The sequence below is a fragment of the Camelus ferus genome, chromosome 33, assembly GCF_009834535.1.
Source record: "Camelus ferus isolate YT-003-E chromosome 33, BCGSAC_Cfer_1.0, whole genome shotgun sequence".
Classification (NCBI taxonomy): Eukaryota; Metazoa; Chordata; class Mammalia; order Artiodactyla; family Camelidae; genus Camelus; species Camelus ferus.
The window spans coordinates 4,341,421-4,363,181 of NC_045728.1; the positions used below are offsets into that span (position 1 = coordinate 4,341,421).

Sequence of the window (21,761 nt, forward strand, 5' to 3'; positions counted from 1 at the left end):
AAGCAAAGTGAGGCCAGAGCCTTGTTCTGGGGCATCTGGGCACCGTGCGCGAGGCATTGTGGATAAGTCAGCCTCATGTATATAATGGCCTGAACAGTATCTCCTTTATGGGCTGCTCGGTGTGGTTGACTTTGACACTAAATGCCCTCTTAGATTCCAGGAGAGCCTCCCGGGGTGGAGAAATACGAGCATGGAGATTTTTTTTCTGAAAAGTCCTTGTTGGAAGGCGAAAGCTTTCTCTGGACGTGACCTTCTCACAGACATCCCAGTGTTAACTCAGCTTCTGTGTGAAGCTGTGAAACGCGTCCCAGAAATCTGGCCAAACATCTCAGGAAAGACATTTTCTGCTCTGATGCTGGCAGTTCGCCGTCTGAAGGCCCAATGTCCCCGGCAACATGCAGCCCCATGCTTTGTCATGACCTCACCCGGAGGCCAGCGATGAGAGACAGCAGCACACAAAAAGCCTCTCTCTTCACCCCTGACGACATAAGACCATGCTTTCGATTACTTGATGGAAAAAGATGAATTTTCCCTGAAACGTCTCTTCGAATTTCTGCTTGGCAGCACCTGGCCCTGTTTATCCTTGGGAAGCCCGGCTTCTGAATGCAGACCTTTCAGCCCAAGAACGGGCAGGGCCGCTCCAGCTCAGAGCAGAGGCTCCTCTCAGTCCGATCCAGACCTCCTTTCTTGGAAGAGTGTGAGGACACCAAAGGAGAAAAGCTCGAACAAAGGGGACCCCGCACCCAAAGCCCCGAACTTCCAAGAAGTCCCCTAGAAGGAAGACCATTGCCCAGACCATCCCACATCCACTGTACCTGGGGGCAGCAGCCTCACTATTGTTTGGGGGCTGGGCCAGATGATCCTCCAAGACCCCCTCTCCTTCTGAGGTCCCAGGTCATAAGAGGACCAGCCTTTGAGGAGGACCAGAACCTATTGACCACCAACCGAACTCTGCCTCACTCCGGGCTCTCCTTCTTGCTGGGCCCCACCCATGACGGCCTGCCCTGCTTCCTGAGCCTTTCCAACTCAGGACCAGCCTCTTGTCTGCCACTATCACCCCTGTCAGAGACCACACCAGATGTCTGATCTGCTGGCCTGGCCTCCCACTTCAAAAGCAGAGCACAGGCAGCTAGCCCCTAAGCTGTGGAAGGTTCTGCAGGGCAGATGCCCTGGTGAAGACATCCGTTCTCTCTGGCGGCCCAGGGGTGATGTCACGGCATTTAGAATCCATTTGCCCTGGGCTGAGATCCCCGCTCTGCCACTGACTCTGCCGAACCATCTTGGTCCAAAGGTTACTCTGCCTTTTTGAGCCCCTAAGAAGGATTAATAACAGACCTTTTATAGGGTGGCTAGGAGGATTAAATAAGCATTGGATAAATGGCAATTAAAAATACACACAATATACACAGAGTCTAATACAGTCTTGCTTGAACCTCTAAGATGTTTATCTTGGTGAATTACAGTTAAAAAGCTCAACAGGAAAGGCCCTAAGAGATAAGAGAAGATGTGAAGGAGGAAGGGTCCTCCACTCCTGTGCTCCCAGCCCAGTGATGCCCAAATCTGAATCAAGCATGGCTCTCTTTTAGGAAGAGAAATGGGTTACCCTGGGTCCCAGTGTAGAATGGCTGCTCCAGGAGATAGTAGGGTGGTGCTTCCTGCTGCCTGCTATTACCTGCCTCAGGCTATTACCAGGCTGAGGTTGGACTGAGCGTCCTCCCTGCTCCCTAGACTGTCAGCATCCCCAGTTCCCTGCGCAGCCGGCCCCGGAGCTCAGAACTGGGTCCTCGCCTCATTTCAATCCATCCTGTCGGGGCAGCTCGGCCTCCACCTCAGGGGCGTCTTATGTTCTAAAGAGTAACAGAGGATCTTGGCTTCTATGGAGGCCTCGGGAGGAGGGAAATACCTAGGGAAGGCTTTCCTCAAACTTGGAACTCACAGAAAAAAAAACATCCTGGATCAGATTTCCTTTGCTCGAGGATCTTGTCCTGGAATCCAAACAGCCCCTGAGCCCCAGAACCAGCCCCGCTGCGTGGGGTATAATGGAGGCACTGTTTCAGAAATTCCGTGTGCGAAGGGAAGAAAGGACACGTGAGAGAAATCCTTGAAAAAAATGGATGGCTTTCAAGTATGAGGGTCTGGAAAGGCCAGTGGCACGTGACAGGCGGCCTCGCCACAGTCCCCCGGGGCCCCCGCGGGCCCGGACCCTTCCTCCACTGGGTTCCTCCTGTGGGCTCTGCGTCTAAATGACACACAAGTCTAAATGACCTCTTTATTTTGATAAGGCCTCAAAGTGGGATTTGGGGGCCAGCCTTATGTGGAAAAGCAATTCATATGGACTAGATTAATTAGGTGTTGGTCCCAAACTCCCCTCCTCATTGGGCCCTGCAGACGCAACTTAATTGCATACTTCTTGGGTCAAATATGCCTCAGGTTTAAGAGGATTCCAGGTCGGAAAAAGAAAACCTAGCAGCTCACTTAGGTAACAGGGCTTGAGGATAAATGAGAGGTAGTCTGTGTTCAGCCCCCTCTGCTCCCGATCTGACCCCCTCCCACCGGCGTTCCTCAGCGGGGTCTCCCTCGCGCTCTTTGGCGGCCCAGGATCCAGTCTTGCGTCTGCTGCCCAGTTCAGCTCCTGCATCTTTTCCTTCCAAAGTTCTGCAGGTCAAGGCTCACCGGTGAGGGTCTTACGTGCAGTGCTCTCGCCTGTCCAGGCTCCTGGTGTAATTCCTTGGGCACCTGTGCCCTGGCTTAGTGATCATCTTTGGGGAGAGACGGGCTGTCTCTTATCACCTTCGTTTTCTTCTCCCGCCCCAGGCTCTTCCTCTTCCCCAGAAGGAGCTTACTGGACTTAACTCATAGTTCATCTCCCACATGTGTTCATTTACTCAACAACATTTTCTTGAATGTCCACTATGGTACCAGACGCTGTCTTACGTGCTGGGAACACAATGGCCACTGGAGGAACATCCTTGCTCTTGAAGCCGACATTCCAAACAAACAGTAAAACCACATCGTATATTAGAAGGTGGCGAGTGCTACTGATTAAAAGAAAACAGGCGAAAGGGAGGAGGCAGTGCCGGGACGGGGAGGGCCTCACCGATAACATAATTTGAGCAAAGACTTGACCTGTCCAGCGTCATGAACCTGAGCTCTCCAGGGCGCCATGATTCTCTTATGCAAAGTGACTGGGGCTTCCTGCGTTGCTTTCAGAGCCCTTCTGGAAAGTCAACTCTTTGTTATCAGTTCTTTATCTGGTGAGAATTACGTTATGTTTGAAGATGAAACACTTAGCTTAACATCTTGGCAGCATCTTTTTGATGTTTGGTTGAGCGAGAGTGAAAAATGAGATGAGCTTAGTCTATGAAAGAATTGGCCGATTTCTGACAGTTTTAGAATCAGGGTAGTTGCCCGATCTGCGGTCTTAGCCTCGCACTGACTTAGGATTGCTGTTCAAATTAAGAAACTTAAAATCCCAGTGCTTCCTGTGCTTTGCTTTTTAGCCTGCATCTGAAGTGGTCTGCAGGAAGGTGCTCTGGGCTCAGTGCGGGAGAAGCGGACAGGTGACTTCACTTCATCTCTGTGACCCGGTAGGTGAGCACGAAACACTCCCACCTCCGAGTCCAGTGTCCACACGTCAAAGCACAGTAAAGACAAAGGGCCAGCAACTCTCGGCAGGTGGAATGTGGTCTCACTTATATGTTAGAATCCAAGGCTTCTTTGCAGGCTGGAAGGGACTTCAGACATTATCTAAACCAGACATGCAAATTAGCACAGGCCTGGAGGCCCAAAGCCTGAGAGAAAGCATATGTGGCCATATAAGAATTTTAACAGAAATTGAAAGTATGACTCATAGCAGAAAAGCTGCCTTTCACTCCCCTAGGGTACTGGGCAGGACTGATAAGTGTTTTACAGGCAGCCCAAAGACTCTGGAAGCTCAAAGAACTTTCAGAATCATCCTGAGAACGATTTCCACGTCTTTGGAAGAGGGATACCTGCATCTCACCACGTGCAAGGCCATTTGTGGTGTTACCAAGGGCGCTTGAAGATTTTCATGGGGAAGAATTCCATCATTTCTCTTCAGTCCATCTCAAACAGGGAAACAGGTCGATGCAATAGAAAGAAGTCTATATTAGGGTCGGCCTCCCACCTCTGCCAGTGCCAGCTTAGGCAAGCGACAGTTTCTCTGAATCTCAGTCAACCTATCCGTAACAGGTAGATACTTGGGGGGAAAATGCTGCTCCAAAAATTTAAGAATTTGGAAAAGCGAACGGCCTATTTAATCCCTGCACTCTTCTTTTGAGAGTAAATGAGGTCGTGCGTGTGAAAATGCTTTCTGTGCTCCAAAGCGTCCGCTACAGCTGTGGCTGCTCTTCCTTTCCAGAGTTTTAGTCTTTGAAAATAAGAACTTCATCTTTCTTGTGTCAACCAAGGCTCATTTCTTCTGGTTCTTTCTTTAGTGAACCAGAAGGATTGAGTAAACATTTAATTAAGTTGACAAACTAGATTTTCCTTCCCCGGTGACTCCATCGACCGTCAATGGCATTTACTGAATATCGACAAGGCTGGGAAAAAGGCTACAGGACCAAACTCGCAATGAAGGACCACCAGGTGGCCTGTAATCCGGCCCACAGACAGCTTGTGGGTGTGGTGGGGCCTCAGGAGAGACTGCAGTCTTCAGGAATAAGGAGAGAATATCTTGAAGAAGGCGGGGCTTGAATTGGGCTTTGAAGGGTGTGTGAGATTTTGAAAAAATAATAATCCCACTTAATTTACCCTTTCTCTTGAGAATATGCCTAACACAAGACTTTGAACTTCATCAGAGGCATGTTAAACTTTTTATTTACCCTCGCATGTGAAAGCTTACAGATCCCTGAGGCTGGGGAGGAGAAGCCACGCAGGTCCTGGTTAGCGTCTCTAACCACAGAATTTCATCCTCAAAGACTTTATCTTCTCCCAATAGGCTATTTCGTGAGAGATAAGTTATGTATTATCTTAGGCTTCTCTGAAGAGAGTAAGTTGTTGTATCTATAAAAAGAACTTGGGAAAGGTTTTTATATTAAAATAACAAACGATGCAGTCTCTGCCTTGGCTTTTCACTAGAAGATTCCGCGAACCCTACAGCTCTGCCTGGAATGAGAGAAGCTTCTCTCTCTTGAGACAGAGAGAGAGAGGGAGAAAAAATTGGTTTATGAGCACGAGACTAAACAAGCATCTTTTAAATATGTTTCAGCGACTACTGCCCCCCAAACAGTCTCCCTGTAGAATTTCTAAATCATCGCATTCTGCCAAACAAATGGATTTGGAATATTCTGCACGGAGATGACCACCTGGGGGTCCTCTGGAGAGCTTGCAGATCTAGCCTTTTCGTTCCAAAGTGCTCTGCCCTCCCCGCCCCAACGCAGCTAACAGCGGTCACTTGTAGTTTCTATTACAAACCAGGACCACGTGGTGAGGGAACTGGAGGTACACCAACCAAGGCCAATTGCACTTTGCGCCTCAGCTCTGCTCTCTGGGACGGGATGAGATGTCAGAGTCAAAGCGAAACTTGGTAGAGGTGGGAGGCCTAAAATAGTAGCAGTCAAGAGTCTGGAGATGAATTGGAAATGCAAAACCCAAACGGCCCACTCTGCAAGTGTGAAATGCCACTGAGAAACCGGCATCCCTGCGGTGGCGGTGGCGCTCCACCCCACCCGTGCCGAGCGCTCACCATCGGGGGGGGCGGAGCAGTCGGCTGGCCGAGTCCAGTTGGAAGGGTGCTCTGGAGGTCAAGGCGCCCCCAAATGCCCCCGCCCCCGCAGCCCTGCGCCTCTCCCTGGCCCCCTCTGAGGGTTACTTAGAGCCATTCCCCTTTATTAAAATGCAGCAGGGCTCCCACCTGCCTTGTCACTGTCATGAATGTCGCAGAGCGAGCTGGTGCTGACCAGATCTGGGTTTCTCCAGGGAGCATCTGCGAGCAGCTCTGATGAAGGTCACGACACGGGACAGGCCCCAAGGGGCAGGAAGGTCACACCGTGGGCACTTCTAAGCACCAGGGACAGTACCAGGGGCCCGGGTGCCCGCAGGCGTGGGGAAGAGGAAAGACCAATGATGTGGCGGCAGAAAGGAGGCTGCGGCAGAGCACCGAAGGCACGTTTCTTCTCCGCTGAGTGTTTGAGTAAAGCCCTGGCTCTCGGCGGCGGGGTGACGTGGGGAAGGGGATTTCACAGGCGGTGGGATGTGCTTACTCTCAGAGCACCCTGCTCCAACTCCGCCCGCCAAGGGCACGTATGAACGGGGAAGGGGTGTGGGGTCGGGGGGCCGCAGCCGCCTGGCACGTGCCTTTAAAATAGTCCAGGTGATACTGATACCCTTCCTTCTCCTTCTCGAGAAACTTCTCGAGGCAAGGCATTGCTCACCTGTTGTCATTTTAGGAAATACCACAACTAGATTTATCACACTGATGTCCACCTTGTTTTTGTAATTGTTTATCGCAGTCCTTATTGATCAACAGGGTGTTGCTCAACATAGCATTTCCCTCCCTAAATCTCTTCTTTTTTTCCTTTATTTTTAAAAAATGTAATGTTAAGCACACAGCTGCGTAGCGCCGCCTGAATCACACAGCACGACAGTGGAAAGAACAGCTGGGAAGCCGCCTAACGTGCTGCTCAAAACGCGAGTGCTGAGCACACCGAGTGAGACTCCTGAGTTTGTTTTTTGGACCAAGCAGAAATCAGTGAATCTCCTGGTATCGTGTTAACAACTGGATGACCTCAGCTCCCTGGGAGAAGTGGGCTTCTCCGTGGAGGGGCGGGTGGAATGGGGCGGGGGCTGCGGTGACTGACTCTGCTCTGCTTCCTACTGTCTTGGTGATCTGGGCTTAACCTATCTGTGCCTTCTCATAGGCAAAATGGGAACGCAGTCGTACCAACGACATGAGGTTGTCAGTGAAGTGCACAGGTGAAGTGAACAGGAACGTTCTTGGCACAGAGTAAGCCCTCAGTCAATGGGAGCTGTTATCATTATGGGGGGGGGGTAAGGAAGGTAAGAGAAGGAGGGCGGAAGTGAGCGGGAGTTAACTTTTCCCTGCAGTATGACTGTCCCAAAATGCATGGGCACACACAGCAAGAGGACCCAGATCTGCAGGGGCCCCGAGGGTAGTCTAAGCTGATAAAAAAAATGGGGCAAAAGGGTGCAGTGGAGACCTCGTCTTGTGCCTGAGATCTGTCCTCGGCAAGCTCTTCCCTCTACTCCTGGATGGGACCGATCACAGCCTCCGAGGAATCACCTTGGGGTCAGGTGAAGGGGAACTTGATGGCAAGTAGAGAGGAAAAGGCGAGTACAGCTCCCTTCCCCGCAGTGGACGAGGCCACATTGTCACCCTCAGACTTAGAAACATCACGAAGGGTGAGTGTCACAGTAAGCTTGTGAGGAGTAGCTTAAGGCACTTTGTCTATACTTTTTCTCCATCAGTCCTCCATCCACCCTCCATCCATGCTCCATCCATCATGCATCCATCATCCATCCAGTGGCCTTTTCTAAGTCTCCATCCCCACCTCCAAGATGCTTCAAGTTTTGCAAGACCAACGGCCATTAGGATAGGCTCCGTCAGATGCTACCCTGGGAACAGCGGGTTCAAGCGAAGCACCGGGGTAAGGGGTGGCGGAGGAGACGTCCACTGAGCTGGGCTGTGGGAAGTGAGTTGGCTCCTAGGATGCGGTTGGGGTGGGGCTGAGACAGCCAGGGAAGGGATGCCAGGCAAAGAATGAGGAGACATTCAAAATTCTGTTTGGAAAGAGTCTGGAGAGGAATCCATTCACATCTGAAGGACACATTATTTTGGTCAGAACCTAAATGGGCAACACCGTGCTGTCGGCCAAGCTGTCAGACCCCAGACCCCAAAGTGACCTGGGCCGTGCTGGATAGTGCTCCTGGTCATTCTGCACAGCTGGACCCGGACGGCCTGCAAATATGCACACTCAGGAGAGGGTGGGCTTTGCCTCACAAACCCTCAGGCAGTGGTAGCAAAGTCAACTGATGTCAGTGGCAGAGGAGACAGGACAGAGAGATGCCTGCTGTACTCCGGGTGGTCACCCCAGTTGTGCCTGGCTGCCCTCCCCCCCCCAACCCCAGGGTCTGGCAGGTGACAGGCACCGACCTCGGAATTCTCTCCCCAGGTGGGACAGGCCTGTGGCGGTGTACTTCTTTACAAGTCATCGATTCATCCATCAAACACAGAAACTGAGGGGGAATGATCATGGGAAGAGATCTTTGCACACATTTCCAAAAAAAGTCTTTAAAAGAATAGAATGAACACAACTTGAATGATTCCTGAGACAGAAGAGCTCTTTCAAAGAAGGGGGTTTATGCCTTAAGTGGAACTAAACGAACTACCCCAATGAGACCCCTCTCTACCCGCCTCTAACGCGGCCACGGGGCAACGCTGAAAGCTGTTATCCTGGAACAAATTTACACTTGTCTTAGGAAACAGGCTAAGCATTTCCAACAATTTAGAGAAAGCGTGTCCTAGTCACTGTGGAACCCACACAGGTGATAACGGTGCACACAGCACACCCACGGCACAAAATAACAGTTCTTTTACTCAGAGAAAGGAAGGATAATGGTTACTTAGAAAGTGTCCCAGACAAGCTGTCAAATTGAATTCAGAGAGCTGGAGTCTGACTCCAGGACAGGGCTGGCTGGCTAAATTCCCTCGGGATTGGGGTTTCCTGCCTGCTACAGCTTACAGACAAAGATTCTTTGTTTCCAGACCTCTCTCTCTCTCTCTCTCTCTCTTTCTCTCTCTCTCTTCCTCTCTCTCTCAGTCTCTCTCTGGTGAACACACACACACACGCACACTCAGCTCTCCAAAGAAGGTCAGCTCGAAAGCAGACAAAACATTAACTCTGGAATTTCAAAGGAAAACAATAATAATAATAAAAAAAAAAAAACGGAGAGAGCAAGCTACTGTCTGTTCAATAATCATAAATCTTGCCTTTGGACACAGAAACAGTGCACACTCACACATACACAGACACACACACACACTCAGAGATCATCCCTGCTTTTGCTAAAAATGGATTAGAGGCATTTCATCATAAAGGAAAAACATAAAATGACAAACTTCTTAGCAGGCCCCCCGTGAGGCCTCAATACCCTCACATTTTAAGTGCACGTCCGCTAACACAGACAGGGCCCGCGGAGCCGCGCAACCTGCTATATGAGAGATGTTATTTACTCCCTAAAAATAACAGGCATTACCTCACAGCATTACAGGCCTTTTCCTTCACGCACACGTGTTCCAGACCGACCGGCACAGCTCCCCTGCCGTGCGCTCCCCAAAAGTGGCCCTCACTCAGGATGCTGCCCGAAGCCCGCCCCCACCTCCTGTGCCGAGCCCTGAAATCCGCCACCCTTGCTCGGTGCGACACACTCGGGGCACAGGAATCAATATTCTGCCCTCGTCTGCATTTTCTCCACCAGAACAAAACTTCTTGGGCATCTTTTAAATCATAGAAAATTTTGGAGATGTGGAAAAGCAGAGAGAAAAGTCTACTGCCCGCGGAGGGCCCTGAGGCTTTACCGAGCATGAACTCAGGGCCCGCCTCATTTCAGGTCTCCTCCCCCTACTCCCTCCCCTCTCCCCAAATCCCGAAGCAAATCCCTGGCTCTGGGCTCCTTTCCTTCGGTTTCTTATAAGCCCCCAAGAGTCCCACCCAAGGCTCCCTGCTCATGCTTGCGTCCCACACTGGGGCCCACAGGGCACACTCGGGCACACCCGCAGGAGCTCACTGAGTCCCTTCCCCAAAACCCAGCCTGAGCACGAGCAGCCCCTACGCAGGACACATCCAGACGTGCTGAGGGGGTCTTTGGTGCCCACCTTCCCTTTGGTCAGGGTCCATTTCCAGCACCGACATGCTGGGCATTTCCAGGGGCGTCCCCTCTCTCACCAGGAACCCAACATTAAGTCATAAAGGGCTCCCCCTAGAGGATGAGAATGCAGGGGGATGTAGCGAGATGGGATGATACACCGGCTACACCCAACACGGTGCTGAATCACGGACTGGTCCGCATTTCTACACCCCCTTACAGGGCAGCTGGTTGGGCACCATCTTTTTGAGGCTCAGCCTAGTTTCCCTGATGGAGTGGATTCTTAATAAACAAAAAGAAGGATGAACGGGGTGGAGGAGGGCCTGAGTCCTGCCTACGGTTCTGGGTGAAGCTCTTGACTCCCAGTGTGGTCTCGGGGGGACTCATGCCATCTCTTGCCTCCCATCTCGACTCTGTCCCCTGAAAGGTTTGGAGGATGGTCCACTTCAGCACTGAATGATTTGTCATCTCTTCATTACTTGCAGGGAACTTCTTGTACGTAGCACACATTTTTCTATTTGATTATATGCAGTTTCATACTATTCCTTGATAGCTCCACAGGTATATCTCCCTAATAAGATTGTAAGAACTTGGCTGTCTCATCTCTGGTGTTAGCAGGTCGCAGGATACAGGATGGCATCCTTCACAGCCCTTGGCACAGGGTCAGCATGTGGCAAACCCTCAAAAATATTCTAATAATTCTGTGATATTACTGCTAATTACACTGTAATTCATGGGGCTAACATACTGAGTCCTTCCCGGTGTGGCAGACACCACGGTAAATGGCTTAGGAGCAGGATGTCACCCCCAAAGGGACACTCAGATTATCCTCGTTTTATACGTGAGAAAACTGAAGCAGAAAAAAGTAAGTGACCGGACCAAGGTCGCACGGCCTCTTTGAGTCCAGAGCCTGAGTTTTGAATCAGTACGCAACGATGCTGAAATACGAGACGAACGCCTGCCTTGGGTAAACTGAGAGCATTAATTAAAGAATGTTTATGCTGTCAGACGCTTGAACTGAGTATGTTGAGACAATGAGGTGAGAAACAGCTTGGAGGGAGGAAAGAACAGCTCAGGCCTGTGTCTGGGTCCTGCTCTACCCCGAGGCCCGGGGGGTTTCCGATGAGCCCCGTTGCCTCTGTGTGCCTCGCTTCCATGAACTACAGAATGGTAGGCAGGATGCCCGCCCCGCCGGCTCCTGGCGATGGGGAGAGGCGCAAATGAGATTACCGGCGTCAAATGCCGACCCGGAGGGGCTGCTGAAACACGGCGGCTGCTCCGCGCAGGGGCCCCGCCATCTGGAAATCTCCTTGAGAGAAGCAGGGTTCGCGTTAGCGTGCCCTTCAGCACCCGTTAGGCATTTCACGACGCAGGACGCGGACAGGTGGTTCCCCCCCACCCCTCGCTCCCACGCTTAGCGCGCAGGCGGACAGGCTGTTTATCCGTCAGCCCGGGCACCTGCAGGCCGGGGGGCTCCGCGGGCCGCCGGCCGGCCGCGTGGAGGACGTTCCACCGCGGGTCCTGAAAGGCTTCCCGGCTGCAGGGCCCGGCTGGCTTATGAGTTCCAGGAGTTAATAAACAAGGAGCTCAGTCTCCTCTGACTCGGGGAGAGTCGGAGGTATTCACACAGATCCAGCACGAGGAGCTAAGGAAGTGAGGGCTCAGGGCGCAGAGCAGCTCGGAAGGCGAGCCTGCTGCTCGCCCGCCTGGGCGCGCGGGGAGGGCCGGGGCAGGGCTGCCCGGACGCGCGCCGGAGCCTGACCCGTGTCCAGTGTGGACACTCTTGCCCCCGGGTGTGGCGGTCGGAGCGCGAGGTTGAGAGAATCCGCGGTCCTGGCCCCAAGACTCCTTTGTTCTTGGACTGGCCATGTAACTTCTAGAACCTCAGTGTCCTCCCGATAAAATCAAGTTCCCAGCCCCCGTCCCAGTTCTGCATCTACTTTTTAGACACACGTCATGGGGACGTGTAAGAAAGGGGTTTCTGAGCGGTGGAGTGATGTACTAACATAAAGCTGTCAAAATCAGTAATAGTTACAACATTATCAATACAAGGATGGAGAAGAAGGAACAATCACGTGCTCAATTCAACCGACTCCTTCGTTAGTACACCCGGAGGTCCTGCTCTTTCTTTTCTAGGTCGATTTGGGGCCAGGAAAGGTCAAGTTAAACGGCCCAGCGTGTCTCCGAGAACACCTAGCTGTCTCTGAGATGGGCATCCCTGTTCCCTTCTGGTTTGTGTCTGTATTGTATGACTGCACTGCTCAGCCTGCGCTGCAGGTTTAAGAGTTACCTGGAAAGCTTTAAAAAAATCCCCCAGACCGCGTGTCACGCCTAGAGATTCTGAATCAACTGCTCGTGTTGGCAGTATTTTAAAACATTTTCTTGTGTTTACTTTTGCAGTTTTTTTTCCAGTTGTATCTATAACTGAAAAAACTTTCAGTTTCAGTTATATATACATTGATAATTACATGTTATATGTATATATAATTTTCAGATTATTTTCCGTTGTAGGTTATTACAAGATGTTGGATATTGTTCCTGCGCCATACAGTAAATCCTTGTTGCTTCTCTGTTTTATGTATAGTAGTTTCTGTCTGTTAATCCTGAACTTCTAATTTATCCCTCTCCACTCCCCCTTTCCCCCTTGGTAACCAGAAGTGTGTTTTCTCTGTGAGTCTGTTTCTGTTTTGTATATAGATTCATTTGCATTGTTTTTTTTAGATTCCACATATAAGTGACATCATATAATATTTGTCTTTCTCTGTCTGACTTATTTCACTTAGTATGATCATCTCTAGGTCCATCCATGTTGCTGGAAACGGCAATATTTCATTCTTTCTTTTGGCTGAGTAATACTCCATCCTGTGTGTGTGTATACATGGCACATCTTCTTAACCCAACTGTCTACTGATGGGAACTTAGGCTGTTTCCACGTCTTGGCTGTTGTAAATAGTGCTGCTATAAACACTGGGGTGCATGCATCTTTTAGAATTAGTGTTTTTGTCTTCTTGGATACATGCCCAGGAGTGGGATTGTGGGTAAGTCTATTTTTAGTTTTTTAAGGAACCTCCATACTGTTTTCCGCAACGGCTGCGCCAACTTACATTCTCAGCGACAGCACGGAAGGGGTTCCCTTTTCTCCGCACCCTCTCCAGAATGTATTGTTTGTACACTTTTTGATGAAGGCCACTCTGACTGGTGTGAGATGATACCTCATTGGGGTTTTGATTGCATTTCTCTAATAACTAGCGGCATTGAGCATCTTTTCATGTACTTTTGCCTTTTCACCGTGGTAAAACATACATTGTGTAGAATTTACCATTTTGACCAACTTTCTGTGGCATTAACAATATTCACATTGTGCAACTGTCACCATCAGAACTCTTTCGTCTTTCCAAATTGAAATTCTGTGTCCATTAAATAATAACTTCCCATTCTTCCCTCCTTCCAGCCCCTGGCAATCCCCATTCCACTTTTCGTGTCTCCATGAATCTGCCTACTTCAAGCACCTCCTGTGAGTGAAGTCATATGATACTTTTCATATGACATCAGTATTTTAAAAAGTTCTCCAGCTCATTCTCTGTGCAGTGAGGACTAGGGGGTATTGCCAAGCAGGGGTCATGTATGAATTCATCTCTGGAGAGAGAATAGTGCAGGGATGCGGATGGAGATGACAATGAGAAAATTGCAGGGGCAGAGAAAAATAATGGGAAAAATTCAAATCTCTGCCCACACTATATTTAGGCAAGGTTGTTTTCATGAGAAGCCAGTTAGAAGGGAAAGGCTGTGTTTGTCGGGAAACTATCTGAAGCACGGGATTTTGAATCCTGCAACCTGGGTTTGAATCCTGGCTCTGCCCCAATGAACCTCTGAATGGTCCTGAATCTCACTTTCTCTGTCTGCAAAATGGAGGTACTTCAATCAACCTCCCACGGATGCTGCCAGGCTCAAAAACAGAGGCAAAGCGGGTGAAAAGTGTCTGAGATGTTGCAGAATCCCATACAGATGACAGCTGTCACTGCAATCGCAAACAGGTAACAATCGCGTCCACCCTAATTTATTTTCTTAAGTGCATTGGCCTCGCTAACAGGTAGAGAGAGCACAATGGTTCTGGTTGGGTCCAATCTGTGGCCACAGAATATTTAATTTAAAGAAGCTTAAAGACTGTTATAAATGAACTTTCAAAATCTAGTCTTCCTTCCTGGGCGCAAATAACCCTTAGACAGTGCAATCGTTTTCAGGAGACAAGCTGGAAGGGTGATTATGCCATTTGAAAGTAAAGAGGTATTTTCATTTCATAAATGCATGAAGAAACATACACAGACCTCGACTTCTCCCCTTTGTGCTTGATGCGAGCACCTGCCCTTTGTGAAACACAGGCACGCGCACACACACGCACACACACGCACACACACACGCCTGCACGGTGCTCTCGATGGACTCTGGGTTTGTTTGGGGCTGTGTGTGTGCCTTATTCAAACAAGATGGAGCTAAGGTTGCATGACGTCGTCCCTTTATTTTTCCATTTAATATCTGAAGAACTAAAGATGGCTATTAGAGAAAGGCAGAGACAGAGGAGTGGGGAGGAGGGGGAAAAGGAGAGCTTTGTCTTGCTAATGTACTTTGCTTTGTGGGATGGATGGGCCCTTTAGACAGATCCAGACCACCTCAGCACGGGGGAGGCGGCCAAGAAGCAAGGCAGCTCAAGTGGCAAGCGTTACTGGGGACAAAGGATGCACCTGCAGAACACAGGCTTCAGGGTTCTTTGAGGCCTGGGCTGATGCTGGGAGATAAACGGCCTGCACCGTCTGACTGAGGGCTGGACGGGCGTTGGCCTGCTTACTGCTGTTCATTCATTTCAGAAGAGGGGCTGCGGCCCAGAGCACGTGGGAGCAGCTCCTGCAAAGGCCCGAAAGAGCTGGCGGTGGTGACAAAGGCGCCCCGCAGACAGAAGGACCGAGGGGAGCGAGAGCCGCAGCACAGGTAGGGGAGAGGCTGAAAGCGAGGCCCCCTGGGGAGGAATGAGTCCTTTATCTGCACAGCTCAACCCAGACAATGAACATCGTATTTTAAGTCCAGTATCAGATTCTCTCTCATTGGCTCTGCCCCAGAGCCTCACTGGTTCACTCTGGCGTTGGCAGGCCTCATCCTGCAGAGCTGGAGGGACTTGCAGGGGCCGCCCACCTGCCTCCTTCCTCCTTTCCTCTCTGCCTCCTCCCTACCCCTCTTCCTTCCTTCCAAGACATGGATTCTTACTGCAAATGCAACAAGGCTCAGTGAGTAACCAGATTAGAGCACAGGGGCTCGAAGCTCTTCTTTAGAAGCCAAGAGCTCAACAGTCAGGGTGTGACTTTTTTTTTTAGGCGTGACACTTACCAGTTTAGTTCAGCCCCTTTATTTGACAGGAAACTGAGGTTCAGGGCTTGAAGAGATTTCCCCAGTGTAAACCAAAGGTGCTCCAACTTCCAGCCTAACGTGCCTGTCACTGTAACACTTTTTCTCTCTTACACATGTTTGCAACATAATGGTAAGCGGGTCACCTAATAAAATGTGGTTTGGATTGTGGGATGAGTCAATGCGACTTCAGGGTTTTTTATGGAAAAAGCCAATAACTCTGATTTTGAAAGGAAAACAGTAACACAAACAGGAACTGGCCCAGAGTCGGGTAGGGGGAAGGAAGCCACAGAAAAGCATGAAACTAAAAGCAGATTCATTATGTCAAAGATTTCTTCCATGGCATAGTCTGGTCATCATCTGATGATCATAGTGTGACCTTGGCCAAGACACCCAGGCTCACTGGCTCTGTGTTTCCTCTAGAATCCGTGACGATTTTTGAATCAAATGGCCTCTAAGGTTCTTTTCTTAGAAGAGCTCCATGTTTCTCTGAAATATTATGCTGTGCTAACTCCACGCACCCAATACTGAAAAACTTCTGCTTTCCTGCATTCTATATGGCAGGTGTGCATTAAAGAAAAGGTACCGAAGGAGGCAGAGCCGAGGAAGAGAGGGTGCCTGCCACACTCCTATTCATTCTTCAAGCCCCCACTCAAAATGCCCCGCTCCATGGAATTTTTCTTTTGCCTAGGGCAGATTTTCCTTCACTCACATTTTTTTCTCCCTTAAACCAGGTACCACGAGTCACTCACTTGTTTAAATGCCTAGACTCTAACAGTGTCCGGAGCAGGAAATCTCCACAATGTTGTTTCATAAATAAAGATGCGGAGAAATGCTACTGTGACGTTCGCTAAAATCCTCACCGGCAAAATCCGTTTGCTGAGACAGTTTTCTTTCTCTCTCCAACAAACCAAACCGACTAGACCAAATCCCCAAATCACCACTTTAAAAAGGAACTGGAGTCGCTACAATTTCTTACAAAAACAAAACGAAACAAAACCCAATGAAAATGTGCCATCACGAGAATCCCTGAAATCTTCATTTCCTTCCCTTCAACAGAGAAAACCTGCACCTTTCAGCTTTGAAAGTGGGCGGTATCCATTTCCTTCCAGGAGCCACACGCTTTCTTTCCCAGAGTAATAACCTCAAGTCATATCTTTACAATATTATGACAAGATATTTAAAAACCCTGTCGTGTTTTCGCAGCTAGACGCACAAGAGGGGGTCCCCTTGTCCACGCAGGCTTCCAGGAAGGCTGAGTGGAACAGGAGAGTGGAGGCACACTCCTGAGGTCCCCCGCCCGCTCTCAGCACCGGGGACGGTGCCGGGCTGGCCCGGAGGGCAGTTCTACGTGCCGGAGAGAAGAGACTCACCTTCCTTGACGTTCAGTCGCGAGGACGGGTCCGTGTGGGAGGTTGTGTTATAGGCTAACAGTGAACCTGAAAGATGAAGCAAAGGCATCAGGTTATGACCAAGCCACTCTTCTGAGATCAAGAGGACGAGGTGGGATGAGAAGGGAGTGGGGCGGGGAGGAGATGGGGAGAAGGTTGCAGGGACAGCTGACTCCTGGAGAGAAAAAAAAAAAGCTAATGCCACTCATTTTGGGGGCCAATCATGCAGGACCATAGTCACTTCCTAGAGTTAGGGTGCAAGGAAGTTCGGACAGAATGCCCTCCCAGCAGCCATGTTTGAGGTTCTGGAGTTTTCGGGGCCCACACAACGTCACAGCAGGTGCATGGGGCTGGGGACCACGCCCTGGTCCTGCGTCCGGCTCCCTCTGTAACCGTGGGTGAGTGACTTTATGTGTCTGGACCTTGATTTTGTCATCGGATAAATGAAGGAGTTGAACTAGAAGGGGAGTTAGCAAACTTTTTATAAAGAACAGATAGTAAATATCTTTGTGGGTAAATATGGTCTCTGTTGTACATTCCTTTTGGTTTTTGTTCTGTGTTGTCCAGGGGCCAGCGGTGGCCAGATTTGGTCTGCATCTTGTAGCCTGCCACACCCTGGAGGAAAAACTAGCCCTGATCCTTCCTGCTGCGATGTCCTTTGGGTTTACAGGTGGGCGAGGTGCTTGGATGTTCACGGCTGGGGGGAGGAACTGGAAGCTGGGAAGGGCGTGAGGGTGACAGTCCTCCCCAGAGTAACTTTTGCATCCCTTTACACATATCCAAGAAAATACAACTCGACACGGGGCATAAAACATTGAATTTTCTGTCGTCGCAGAGGTTGATACACAACCGTCTAAAGCTGAACGTTAATGCAAGACCCGTCTGGTAGTACGCGTTTTCTGGGGATTTTTTTTTTTTTTTTGGTTGTTGCTGCAGGTAAAAAATCCTCCCTTCTTTCCTAAAACTAGACACATTCCTTTGTTTTGAGCAAATTCGGGAGTTTTATTTTGGAAAATGTAGGCATTTTTGTGATCCTTTTTGGGGTTCTCCTGGGGAAACTTGGACGTGCTATCAAGAAGGCTGCGATCTGCTTTTACAAAGGATGCAGTCAGCTTGACATGGGTGTTGGAGGCTAAAAAGTCTTTCTAAACAATCCTTTCTCTGCTCCCTGTGACCGAATGGACGGACTTAGGGATTTGGGTGCCAGGGCTTGGAGCAGGGAACGGGCTGTCAGATGCTCCTATTTTTAGTCTCAAGTCATGGAAGGGACGCTGGACCGGAGAGGCTGCCTCACCCAGCTGTGGGCGTTTGGTTGTGTGCCTCAGAGAAACCGTGTGCCCTTCCAGGCCAGACGACGAAGAAAGAATTTTGGAAGCATCATCCAACTGCCTAGAACCTCTGACTTCAGGCTTGGGTGACTATTCCTTCCAGCTCTGAAACAGTTCCAGACCAAAAAAAAAAATGCAGGGGTGGTGGCGATACTGAGACAGCTCTGTGCCAAAGTGTGGAAGTGCAACTACGCTTTTAGAAATGAGACAGTCATGTGCATGGAAGGGCCAAGAACCAGATGTGTTTGGTTATTGCAGACGCAAAACTATGGAGGACAGAGTAAGGCTGGGACCACCTCATTTAATCTAACTTGTTATGCAAACGAGACTTTAGAAGGAGACCTGCCTCTTACCATCGACTGGCTTTCTGACCGCCATCAGTTTACCCACTCTCTCTAAGCTGGAGGCTCCTCACGTACAAAAGGGGCTACTAGCAGCACCTGCCCAGTACGGCGGTCGTTAGGACCGAATGCAGTGACACATACAGCTGCCCGGAACAGACCTCGGCTCGTGACGAGTGTTCAATACGTGCGAGGCATTATCATTGCTATTTTTACATCGCTTCCCCCACAGACACCACAATGACACACAATAAACTCTTCATAAAGAGCTTGCTGGGCATTCGTCTGTCCTCTGGAATGAGAGTTATGAATGGGTTCCGCTGCAATAAGAAATAATCCTCCGTGGCTGGAAGGAGGTTAAGAAATGGAACCAAACGTTCCAAGGGAAGGGAAAACAGTCTCAGGGGTTAGACCAAGAACGTCTGCCTCTCGGTGCCCGCCGTCCCCTCCGGCTGAAACCTCACGGCTGGAGCAAATAAAGAAAAATGGTGGTCTCAGAGGATCAAGCTGCCTGAGTCATTAGCGCAGATGCAGTGGAGAGCACGGAGCTCAGATAAACTGCATTTATTGTATTTCTCCCTCGGTGAACGTTCTTCTTTGGGCACATGTGAATCCCACAGGAAACTCCCAGAAAGGCAAGAGAAAGGGTCGTTTGACCTCTGCAAAGCCCGCATGAAATACATATTTCATGGTAACCTAGGAGAAGGATTTTGCCCTGAAGACTGTTCTTGGTTCAAGTTTCACTCCTAGAAGGAGAGGCTGCCTTGCCTGTGGAGGGGCTGGTTCAGGGCGTCTGACCTCCCTCCCGAGGGACCAGCATTCCCTTCTCTCCTCCCATTTTTATTTAACCAGTTCCTCAGGCTGCAGGGAGGGGCACTGCACGCTCTTTCCTTAAAGGAATCTGCTCCCATGCCGGCAGGTCTCCCTGGATCCTGGCCTCTCGCCTGGTGGCTTTGGACTTCTCTCTCACGCTTTGAGGCTCCTTCCCCGTGGGGTGAATGCCACCTTGTCAGGGGAAGCAGGCTGCGACGGAAGGAGAGACGCCAACACTCTGGGGATGCTCGTTGTGTGCCACGTGCTTACTATCTATCTTCTCACTCCTTACACAGATGAGGAAATTGACATTCAGAGAGGTCAAGTAATTTCCCTAAGATCACACAGCCAGAAAGCCCAGGAGGCAGGCTGCCCATTCTGGTCTGTCTACGAAACCTGCTCTCAGCCCAGCACACCCTGTGGCTCCAGGCTAAATGGAAGGAACAGACAACACCTACCTATGGTGCTGGAAATCAGGACAGTGGCTACCTTTGGGGAAGAAGGGGTAGTGATGGAGAGGGGGTACATGGGGGCTTCTGGTCTCCCCCTTGACCTGGGGGTGCTGGTATGAGTCATGTGATGATTCCTTGACTGTGCACTTGTGATTTCTGCATCTCTCTCTCCGCTATACCGCAATTAAAACACGGGGCTCCTTTTCTGTTTACGTACGTGTGAGTGCATGTGGGCACCTATGCCTGTCCGTGTACTGGGGACCCTGAGCGGCACAGAGTAGCTGCCGCCAAGAATGGGGTGGGCTTCCCAAAGCGAAAGCAAAAGGACAAAATCATCTTCCATTGTTGAGTCTGCCCGTCGCTGGTACGGTACTTGGGATCTGAAAGAGGATGGATATGAACAGAGCGAAGCCTTGCAGGTGTGGGGAGGGGCCCAACAATCGGGCTTTCTTCTGCTCCACATCCCCTCGGCGGACCTGGTCCTCATCTGGGGCACCTGCAGCCCGAGACAACGCCGACTGAGCGCCTGGGCCTTTGTCTCCCGCCTCGTGGAGAATTTGCCCGCCTGCGCAGCCGGCCCATTGAAGCCAGACTCCCTTCCCTCTGCGCTGCCGCTGCCGTCAATGGCCTGGCTGGAGGGTGCGGGCGGGAGGGAGGAGGGAAGGGGCTCCGTGCTCTAAACAACAGGCCTGACTGACTGGGGAGTCCAGGGAAATCTGGCCTTTTGTTCTCCTTTGTGGCTCAGACCCGGCCTGGAAGGGGTAATACTTCACCAGCTTAATCGTCCGGACCCATCACCTCTGCCCGAACATCTGAGGCGGCTGGTGGGAATGCCACAAAACGCAAAATGTGTTTCCCATTAAGTTTAAATTAAAAATGGGAATTAAGATAGATACCTTCGCTGTGGTCCCCCTGTCACACAGTATATTTCATTCCCTAGGGCTGCCACTATTTAAAAACAGTTTCTTAGTATTTTTCACAGGTCAGACCCAGACAGACAGACAGAACACAACATCCCATAAAGTGAAAAAAAGACCCCTGTTCCTTCTGCCTCTGGCTGCCCAGCCCAGGACTTCTGGGCTCCCAGAAACCCCGAACTCCCCCCAGCGGCCCTGAGTCTGAACTGCCGGCTGGGGGGCAGCTCTCCCACTTCCTCTGAGGTCCGTCCCAATCTTGCCTTGTGACACCCAATCTCATTTCCCGCAGCCCCGAGACTGTAAATATGACCTCTGCCAAACGGGGTGTGCCGCGAGAGATACGGATGGGGCCGCCCATCGGGCCCCGAGTGAGGGGCGCCCCGCGGAAGAGAAGGGGGCAGGGTGGGCACGGTGATAGGTTTGGCTTAATCGGCCTCATTCCAGGAAGCCCCAGGAAAGTTTTTGGAAAGCATTTATCTCTTGGTGCAAACAAAAACAGAAGATGCCGTGGGGAACGTGGCCCAAACCTCACTGTGGGAGCCCCAAGGGGAGTGGGGCTAATTCCAAAGCAGGGTAGACAAGTGTGGCCCAGGTTAGCTCGTGCTCTCTGTGCGGCCTGGCCTTTGGAGATCAGAGCCTGAGGCCGTGCTAAGAGGCCTGAGTCTTAGATACCAGGCTGCTCTTCACGGTCTGTGTGCCTTTGGATCAATTTCTGAAACAGTCCAGGCCTCAGTTTATTTTGGCTTTAAAATGGGGATTGATAAACAGTTGTCCTTGGTGTCCACAAGGGGGCATCCTGTCCCTGTAGAGTGAATGACACCTGAGCCCTGGTGGCCCCAGGAGACTCCAGGATGATCCCAAGAACTGTGGGCATCTCCCCAGACCTAGGCCTCACTGCCCTGGCATTTCAAGTGTGGATGACATTTCGGGGGGACGGTATAGGGACAGCACTCCGTCTGGGCCAGCTGACAAGCCACGGTATGGACATCCAGTGCCCCCAGGCAGGCCAGGTAAACCCCTGAAGCCAGACAGGGTAGAGAGGGGGCTCAGGACATTGCTATTTCTTCTCCACCCTGGACAATACATTTTTAATTTGAAATTTGGTATTGAAAATTTAAAAGGAGGGCTCCCCTCCCAGACAACTGGAAGTGTAAATTTGATGCCAGAGCTTCTTAATCCTATCAGGTCCTTTTTTCTGCTAGAGTCCAGAAAGCTCAGACACTTCGGAGAGGGCAACTGACTTGGAGTCTCCCGGCTTCCAGCCAAGTTAGAAGGGCTC

The 21,761-nt window shown here is 50.6% G+C and overlaps 1 protein-coding gene and 1 long non-coding RNA gene across 4 annotated transcripts in view; one reads left to right on the forward strand and one right to left on the reverse strand.

The window, feature by feature from the left end:
- Positions 1 to 21,761, reverse strand: part of FLI1 (Fli-1 proto-oncogene, ETS transcription factor) — a 109,920-nt gene that overhangs the window by 11,895 nt on the left and 76,264 nt on the right. For all 3 annotated transcript variants that reach the window (XM_032472546.1, XM_032472544.1, XM_032472545.1), the window contains exon 5: positions 16,614 to 16,679. In XM_032472546.1, the coding sequence (XP_032328437.1) occupies positions 16,614 to 16,679 (66 nt within the window). The remainder of the gene's footprint in view (positions 1 to 16,613; positions 16,680 to 21,761) is intronic.
- Positions 6,591 to 8,243, forward strand: LOC116661175. Its single transcript, XR_004316958.1, has 4 exons — positions 6,591 to 6,724; positions 6,882 to 6,967; positions 7,450 to 7,628; positions 8,154 to 8,243. It is a non-coding gene; the product is annotated as an uncharacterized LOC116661175 (long non-coding RNA).